The sequence below is a fragment of the Rhodotorula graminis genome (genome assembly GCF_001329695.1).
Source record: "Rhodotorula graminis WP1 unplaced genomic scaffold RHOBAscaffold_18, whole genome shotgun sequence".
NCBI lineage: Eukaryota > Fungi > Basidiomycota > Microbotryomycetes > Sporidiobolales > Sporidiobolaceae > Rhodotorula > Rhodotorula graminis.
In genome coordinates, this window is record NW_017264945.1 from 323,335 (window position 1) to 332,084 (window position 8,750).

Below are 8,750 nucleotides of genomic sequence, written 5' to 3' on the forward strand. Positions count from 1 at the left end.
GCGCGGCGCCGACCGGCCGCTTGTCGGACCCGTACGACGACGAGTCGGACGAGTCGGACGACGACGACGGTGACGCCGACGCCGACGCTGCCACCGACCACGTGGACGGGCGCCTCCAGCCCCGCACGCCGCGCCACCCACCGCCGCAGCCGTCGCCGTCCCTCTTCTCGGAGCAAGACCGCCTCCTCGGCGGGCCCTCGCGCCCCTCGCACTCGCCTGCGCCGTCCCACGCGCACGCGCACGCGCAGCAAGGCGGCCGCGAGCGCGCAGGCTCGTCGCCTGGCCCGCCGCCGCCGAGGGACCTGCCGCCGCACGAGGCGGGCGCGACCCGGATCGAGATGGACGCGCTCGGGAGCGGGACCACCGGCGGCGGTGGTGGTGGGGGGCGCTCGGGCTCTCGCGCTCGCACGCCCTCGTCGAGCTCGGCGGCGGCGGCGGCGAACGGCTCGGGGGGCGGGTGGGTGCGGCGCTCGCGCTCCGGACGCAGCGCGCGCGAGGTCCGCGACTTGCTGTACCTGCGCGCGCAGACGGTGCAGCTCCTGCGCGCGCTCCTGTTCCCGCTCCTCGACGAGCACGGCGACCTCGATGACGACAGCGGCGGCGGGCTCGAGGAGGTGCACGTCGATGGCGGCGCCGCGAGCCGCTCGTCGGGCCACGCGCCCGTCGCCATGGCGCGGCGCCGCAGCCTCTCGAGCGCGTCGTCGTCGCCGGCCCCGGGCGCCGGTCCGGGCGCGCCTCATGCGACGCCGCCGGCGTCGACGCCCGTCGGGCACGTCAACGGCCTCCTGACGCGCCTGCACGACGCGGCGCCGCTCTCGGAGCGCGAGACCACGAGTCGGGCGCTCGCGCGCGAGGTCGGCGGGCGCATGCGCGAGCTCGGGTGGCAGGCCAAGGAGGGCGCACGGTGGCTCGGCGGCGGGATAGCTGGGACCGAGCGAGCGCGGTGAACATGTAAAGCGTCGTGTTGCTTATCGAGGTTTCCCGTTTTCGTGCTCTCTCTCTCTCTCGCTCCTCCTTCTCTCGAGAAGGCTCTCGGCGCGAGGTGAGACTGCGAGAGTGCGAGTAGAATGGCAACAAGGTGACAAGGGAACAGGTACAAGACGACGATCAGGCCCGCTCGTCGTCATCGTCGTCGTCGCCGAGCGCGTCGATCCGAGCGCGCAACTTGGCGAGAAAGTCGAGCGCGTCGTCGGCGGCAGAGAGGGCGCGGTCGGCGGGCGAGGCGTCGGCGGGTGCGGCGGCGGCGGCGAGGACGTCTGTGTGCATGGTCGAGAGCGTGGCGGTGATCTCGGCGCACTTTCTGCGAGCGAGAGAGGTGTGAGTGAGTTCTTCACGTGCAGCGCAAGCGGCGGCGAGGAAGCCGCCTTCGCCCGCGCAGACGAGGAGAGCGCGAGACTCACTGCTTGATGGCGACCGTCTTGGCTCGTCGCAGGTCGATCTGGGCCCGCATCATCGCCTTGAGCGTCTCGCGAGCCTGCACGACAAACGACCTCACATCAGTCCGCCGTCCTCGAGCTGGGGAGAGAGACAGAGAGAGAGAGGGGAAGAGAGCGCACCTGGACTGGCCTAAGCTCGTTCACGAGGTAGTGCATGTTGACGGCGACGAGCTGCATGTGCTCGGTGAGGCGCTCGATGTCGGACCGAGGTGGTTGAGGGTGCGCGAGCGAGGGAGGTGGGGTGAGGAGGGCGTCGAGGAGCTGGGTGTACGAGATGAGGAGGGTGCGGAGGAGGGACTGGAGCGACGTCTTGCGGTCTGTGCGCGGTGTCGGCCAGGTGAATCTCGTGTGCTCGCTCGAGGGAGAGAGAGGCGCGAGAGAGTGAGAGGACCAAGAGGGCGCACCTGCGTCGCGGTCAAACATCTCGGGGACACCCATGTCCTGGAGCGTCGGGAGCTTCTCGTCGATGGGCCACGTCTCGCCGAAGACGGCGTAGCTGCCGTCCTCGACGATCCAGTCGACGTTGGGCGGGTCGAGGTCGGCGCGCGAGAAGGGGCGTGGCTCGCCCGGAACGTCGGCGATGGTGGCATCTGGCGCGAGGTCGAGGTTGCGCTGGGTGTAGCGGTGGTAGAACGCTGGCGGGGCGGGGAAGATGGCCGTGTCGAACTCGTCGGGAGGAGGAGGAGGAGGAGCGGGGTCCGAGGGAACAGCTCCGAGCTCTGGGGCTGTAGGAGCGCCATTGGGCTGGGCTCCTGGCTGTGCTGGACTGCCTCGCGAGCCCGCAGACGACGGCGAGCTCATGGCGGCGAGCGGCGTGAGGCCAAACCGTCTCATCTCCCAAGAGCTGCTCTCGACTGTCCTCCCTCCTCTCCTCTCGCCGGATGTACTGGTCTGGCTGGATACGCGTGCTACCAGCCCTGCTGTGCACCGTCTGCTCCTACGCTCACCCGCTCCTGAGCTGTCCTCGCACTCCCACGCCCCGCTCCCCTCTCCGCGGGCTCACGGCTTCGACGGCCTCGACGCAGGGCACCGAGCGACGCGCGTGCTCGCCCGCAGCGTGCTTCGAGGAGACCCTGATCGAGGGCGCCGCACTTGCCGGGCCCACACCGAGCCGGCCGGCCTCCTGTCCGTCCCCCGCGGTGCCGGCGTCCGCTCGCCCACCGTTCGGCTTGGTCACGGACGGGCTTCGCTTGCTTCCGCTTCTCGACCCACTCTGAGCCTGAGCCGAGCTCTCGCGCAAGCTGGATCCTCGACTCGAGCCTCGAAGGGGAGCGGCGTCGCCCGCGCCGACCTACCGCACCGTCGCCTCGCCTCCTCCTCACGCTCGCCGGGCTCCGCCTCTCCCGCCGCCCCCACGCCGAGCCTCGCTCCTCCCGAGCAAGGAGCGCGCAACATCCGCCGAGCCGCCGACCTCGGCCCCGCCGTCGCCGCTCGACTCGAAGCACCTCGTCCTCCTGCCCATGGCGCACCCGCACGGCGGCGCGAAAGCGCGCGACGCCGCGCTCGACTCGGCGGCGAGGCGGCAGAACTCGGCCGACGAGGGCGTCCCACGGTACGACCCGCACGCCGCCTACCACGACCCGTCGACCAACCTGCACCCGCACGACGCGCACGAGCGGCGCGCGCCGTCCGAGGTCGACGACCGAGCATGGCGCAGCAAGGCCGAGGTCGAGGAGTGGCGCTCGGCCCAGGTCGAGCGGCGGGCGAGCGTCGCGAGGAGCGTCGCGAGCGGGAGGAGCTCGACGAGGGGCGCGCAGGAGACGCTTGGCGGGCTGAGCGAGGGGGACCTGGCGCACATGTCGGACGCCGAGATCGGTGCGTCTCTCTCTTTCTCTCACTCTCTTGCCCCTTTCTACTTCCTTCGACTGACTCGCGACGCCTGCTCGCAGCCCAGCACCACTTTCGCCTCGCCCAGCAGCACCTCGAGGCGGCACAGCGTCTGTCGCTCGCCGCAGCCGAGACGCCGTCTCGTTACGCCCGCTCGGCCCAGTCGTCGTCGGTCAGCTCGCTGCGCAGCCCGCAGGCGCCTTTTGCGTACGAGCAAGACTCGGCGTCGTCGAGCGCGTACGGCGAGTCGTCGTTCGGCCAGGACGACCAGCTGCGCTCGCCCGTGTCGGTGTCGTCGGCCTCGCCGATCGAGCGCGACTTGCGGCGGCTCAGCATCGACCGCCGTGGGTCGGCGTCGGGCTCGGGCTCGTACGACGAGCGCCGCAGGTCGGCGCTCCAGGTGCCGCCCCCGACTCGAGCGCTCGAGCCGCCGCCTCACGCCGTCCCTTCCTCCTCCTCCCGCTTCAGCACCTCGCCCTCGTCCATCTCGCTCCGGTCCGCACCCTCGCACCCGAGTACGGATGGCGCTCGCGCCGTGCCGCAGCGTCCCGTCCCGCCGCCGCGCCGAGCGACCGTCGGCGCCGTGAACCCGCCGGCCGCTTTCGAGTCGGCGAGTGCGCTCGCGCCGTCCTTGTACGGCGGCGGCGTCCCACTCGGCGTTCCTGATCGTCTCGGCGTGCGCTCTGCGTCGGCCGGGTCGTCGCCGGCTGACTCGGTCGGCGTCTCGAGGTCGGCCTCGTCGTCCTCCTCATTGTCGCCGTACTGGCCTGGCGCTCAAGCCCGAGACGCTGTCGAGCAGCAGCCGAGTCGCAGCTTTGTCGAGCACGACGTCCACGATCCCGCCGAGGACGTTGACGATGCGAGGAGCGACTTCTTCGACGCCCAGTCGACCATCTCGCACGTCACCAACTCGCCGCTCCCGTCCTACTCGGACCCGTACGAGCGGCCTGCCGTGCCCTCGGTCCCCGAGGAGTACCTTCGCCCTGTCGCGTCAGCGCCGCCGGCATCGGTCGTCGGCGACTCGTCCGGTCCGCCGTCGCCCTCGCCGTCGCACGAGCCCGTCGATGAGTTTCACGGCTTTCGACCTCGCCATGCCCTTGTTCCTCAGCACTACTCGTCACACCCTCCCTCGCTCTCGACAGACTCGACCGTCTCGGCGCAGCCGTCATCGTCGCACCCGCCGTCCGTCGGGCACGGGCCTCCTCCTTCAGCACACGTCTACGCCCATCCCGTCGCCGCGCTCGGCGGCGCGCAGCCGCACTCGTACATCGTCGGCGCCGACGGCCGACCCATCCCTGTCTACTCGGCGCCTGCAGGCCTGCACTATCGAGCCGGCCAGTCGGCACCGCGCTCGGCGCTCCCTATCCACTCGCAGCCGCTCCAGTTCGACCACTCGCTCCCGTACGCCCACCGACCGCCGCAGACGCCACGAGGACCCGTGGTCACGACTGCAGGCGTGCACCCGACCCTGACGGCCAACACGTCGCCGCTCCAGCCCTACTCGCCGCACGCCTCGCCTCTCGCGCCCTCGGCCCTCCCGACCCTCTCGACTCGGACCTCGACGGCGTGCTTTGCCCCTTTCACCGTCGGCGTCGTCCCTCGTCCGCCCTCGCCCTCGGCCTCATCGACGACGACGGCGACCCACCGCGCGCCGTCCATCTCGGGCCGGTCGCGCATGGCGAGCCTGCGCGCCGCCGTCAAGAGCCCGCACGTGCGCTTCATGAGCCCGAGCCCCGAGGCCAGGTCACGCGCGAGCGAGCCGCCGCCGCCCACGTCGACGTCCACGTCTACGTCGTCGAGGTCGGGCCGGGTCGGGTCGTCGTCGGGCGCGTCCGCCGCCGCCGCTCGCGGCCGGATGGGCAGCTTTTTCGGCGCGAGCGCGAGCGGCGGTGACGCGCTCAGGCTGGAGCAGGCGAGAGCGACAGCCGTCGTGCCCGAGGTGGACGACGAGGAGAGCGAGGCGGAGCGGAGGAAGCGCCAGGGCGAGGCGATGCAGCAGAGCTTTGGCATGCTCCTGTAGATAGATCTAGACGCCTTTATCTCCGTGCAGTGCACCCGTTCGACCCCGAACGAGCCGTTCTTGACGAGAGGGTGAGCTCGAGGAGGTCAGGTGAGCAGGCGAGCAGGATCGGCGTCGACGAGAGGCAAGCGCCGTCTCGAGCGTGGGCGCCAACGACGCCGAGGCACACGGACGACGCAGCGAGCTCCAATTGAGCGGCCGGGCCCACTCGCACCACAGAGAGAGCGTCGTCGGGACAAGCCGCCGGCGAGATGAGGAAGGCGGGCGCGCGACGAGGCTCGAGCTCGAGACACACGGCGAGCCGACTACGTCGAGTGGGAAAGCGGCCGCCAGCGGGTCCCACGGGCTCGCCAAGGGCTCAGGGTTGGGTTGACGTCGTCCAGGAGGGTGCACAGCGTGCCGTGCGAGCGGCAGCGCGGCCCACGACGCGGATGCGAGACGGCTCGGTCTCCCTTGCAAACGGTTCCCTCGCCTCCGCACCCTCGATTTTCTCCTCCGCACTAAACTTGTCCACCTGATCTTGGCTCCCCGTACTTCTCCTGCCCGTCGATGTGGGTCAACACCGGGCGCGAGAGCAAGAGAGAGCGAACGAGCAGAGTTGCCGTCGCGAGACGAGGCCCGAGAGCGACAGACGCTCGTACGGACGCACTTTGTCGAGCTCCGCCGACGCCCGGTCGAGCGCGCTCACGAGATCTCGATCAGTATCAGTCACGAGGGCTCCGCACTCCGAAGCTCCGGTAACAAACTCTGCGAGACGGCTCGGGGTGCCCCGGCGGCGCGCTTCTCTTTTCTCTCCCTCCCCTACACTCGCTCGCGCTCGCTCCACCAGGTCGTCGACGCTCCACGACCATGTTCCGTTCTCGCGCCGACAAGAAGGAGGAGATCGTCAACGAGAAGGAGGTGCAGCAGGGCATCTACCCGGGCCAGGACGTCGAGGAGGTGGCGGCCGCCGACCGCCTCCAGCCCGAGGTTGCGGACGCGTTCGCGCTCCGCGACGGCGACACGCACGGCAAAACCAACTTCAAGGACCTCGGCTGGATCAAGGCGGGCATCATCATCACCTGCGAGGTGAGCCTCGCTTCCCCCTCCCTCCCCTCGTCGTCGCCACCTCTGCCGAGGCTGTTCGGGTCGACGGTCCGCCGCTCGTCTCCTTAGCCTCGTTCAGCAGCCCTACACACGGTCTGGTTAGGGCGGCGTCGACGGACGAGGCGACGCACGTCCACGGTGGTCCGTGCACACGAACGAAGCTGACTTGCTGCCCCCCCCCCCTCCCCTCGCTTCCCTCGCCCGCAGGCCGTCGCCCTCGGCACTCTCTCGTTCCCCTCGACCTTCAAGCGCCTCGGCCTGGCCGGCGGCCTGATCTGCAACACCGCCTTTATCGCCATCGCCTACCTGTGCGTCCCGTCGATTTGGACGACTTCCTCGAGTCGGAAGCGTTCAGCGCGACGCGCACGCAGCCCTGACCCACCCTCGCTCGCGCAACAGGTCCGCCTCGATCATGGTCGACTTTAAGCGCCGTTACCCGCACGTCTTGAACGCCGCCGACGCCGGCGAGGTTCTCTTCGGCCGCTGGGGCTACCGCATCCTCGGCGTCGCCATCGTGTTCAAGTCGATCGGCCTCGCCGCGAGCCACATCCTCGCCGGCAAGCTCGCCATTGCGACGTTCGACTCGGGCGCCAACTGCGCCATCGGCTGGGCCGTCCTCATCGCGGGCGTGTCGGCCATCCTGTCGTACAACCGCAAGTGGAGCGGCCTCCTCGGCCTCTCGGTTGCGTCCATCTCGTGCATCGTCATCGCGTGCATCATCACCATGGTCGGTGCCGGCACGCAGGACCCGGCACGCCTCGAGAAGAACGGCGAGCCCGTGCACTGGGTCGCGTTCAACAGCGAGCTCACGTTTGCCGACGCCATCGGCGCCATCACCAACTGCGTCTTTGCGTGCGTCCTCTTCTTCCTCGGTCGTCGCTCCTCCCGTGTCGTCGCTCTCTTGGCTTTCCTCCTCGACGACCCGTCCCTGACCTCTTCTCGCTCTTCTTCCCTTCTCCTTTCCCCTCTCTCCCGCATCGCCTACTGCAGCTACGGCCAGAACATGGCCGTCCTCACGTTCCTGCCCGAGGTGCGCTCTCGCGATCTCTCGCCGTCATCCACGACCTCGACTGACCCTCCTCGTGCTCGACAGATGCGCAAGCCGTCCGACTTTAAGAAGTCCATCGCGCTCATGCAGGGCTTCCAGCTCATCATCTACTCGGTCGTCGGTGCCGTTCTGTACTCGTACGGTGGCCAGGTGCGTCGTCGTCTCGTCCCCGCGCTCGGACCCCTTCCCGCCTCTGACTCTCGCCTTCCTCCTTCAGTACACCCCGTCGCCGGCTCTGACGATGACCAACCATAAGCTCGCCATCGCCTCGTACGCCTTTGCGCTCGTCACCATCATCGTCTCGGGCATCGTCGCCGTCAATGTGCGTCCCACTCGTCGGCCCGCCTTTTCTGGCCCGAATCAACTCTTACTGACGCTCGCTCTCGGTGTGCAGGTCGGCGCCAAGTTCTTCTACACGCAGCTGTTCCGCAACTCGTCCATCCTCACGAGCGACAGCTGGGCCGCCCAGCTCTACTGGCTCGCCATCATCTTCAGCATGTACGGCGTCGCGTTCGTCATTGCCGAGCTCATTCCCGTGCGTCTCTTTCTCTCTATCCTCTCTGCGTGCTCTGCGCACGCCGCTGACCCTGTCGCACCCACAGTTCTTCAACCAGCTCCTCACGATCGTCTCGTGCCTCACCTCGACCTGGTTCGTCTGCGGGTTCGCCGGCGCCCTGTGGCTGCACATGCACCGCAGCACTCGCGGCGCTGGCTGGTTCAGCAGCCCCGTCAAGATTGCGCTCTTCTGCGTCTCGGTCTTCCTCGTGCGTCCTCCCCTTCTTCCTCCTCGGACTCCTGCTGATGCTGCTTCGCCTTCTGCAGATCGCCATCTCGCTGTTTATCACACCCTCGGGCATCTATAGCGCAATTGTCGGCATCATCGATGGTGTACGCCCCGTCCCTTCCACTCGACGACCGCCTCCTCGCACTGACCTCTCGTTTCCTCGCAGTACAAGGGAGGCAAGTTTAACCACCCCTTCTCCTGCTCGTCCTAGACCTCTCTCTACACCTCGAAGAAGATACAGTAGAACCCCGGCCCCCCTCTTTCCGCCCTCATCGTGTCGTACGCGAGGAAACCTTGTCATTGTGTACCAAGCAGTTCGTTTCCCACCCGTTCTCTATATCTCTCAGGGGGTCCGCGGCTTGCAAAATATACCGGCGTGTGCCGTGTGAATGTCCTTTGTCGGTCGAGCGAGGAAAGGGAGGGCGAGGGAGCGAGGAAAGCGTGACCTCGAGGAGGAGAAGGTGGTCGCCTCGGTCGTTCTTTCTCTCGTCCGGCTGGCCGCGCTCCCTGCTCAGCTGCAGGGCTCTTCCTTCGCCGACGAGAGCCCAG

The 8,750-nt window shown here is 68.8% G+C and overlaps 3 protein-coding genes across 3 annotated transcripts; 2 read left to right on the forward strand and 1 right to left on the reverse strand.

Moving 5' to 3' along the window:
• Positions 1-1,414: 1,414 nt before the first annotated feature.
• RHOBADRAFT_331 (uncharacterized protein) lies at positions 1,415-1,979 on the reverse strand (the record flags this gene model as incomplete). The annotated part of the gene is made up of 3 exons (XM_018413081.1): positions 1,415-1,474; positions 1,557-1,787; positions 1,869-1,979. Coding segments are annotated over 3 exons (402 nt in total), but the record flags the coding sequence as incomplete, so codon positions are not given.
• Positions 1,980-2,438: 459 nt separating this feature from the next.
• Positions 2,439-5,283, forward strand: RHOBADRAFT_56322 (uncharacterized protein; the record flags this gene model as incomplete). Its single annotated transcript, XM_018418291.1, has 2 exons — positions 2,439-3,251; positions 3,326-5,283. Exons 1-2 carry the CDS (start codon positions 2,897-2,899, stop codon positions 5,281-5,283), a joined length of 2,313 nt encoding a protein of 770 aa, XP_018267998.1. The 5' UTR covers positions 2,439-2,896.
• Positions 5,284-6,132: 849 nt separating this feature from the next.
• Positions 6,133-8,412, forward strand: RHOBADRAFT_47399 (uncharacterized protein; the record flags this gene model as incomplete). Its single annotated transcript, XM_018414975.1, has 10 exons — positions 6,133-6,351; positions 6,577-6,677; positions 6,769-7,221; positions 7,360-7,399; positions 7,463-7,567; positions 7,635-7,739; positions 7,812-7,952; positions 8,020-8,181; positions 8,240-8,305; positions 8,368-8,412. The coding sequence occupies 10 exons, from the start codon at positions 6,133-6,135 to the stop codon at positions 8,410-8,412; spliced, it is 1,437 nt and encodes a 478-aa protein (XP_018267999.1).
• Positions 8,413-8,750: the final 338 nt, after the last annotated feature.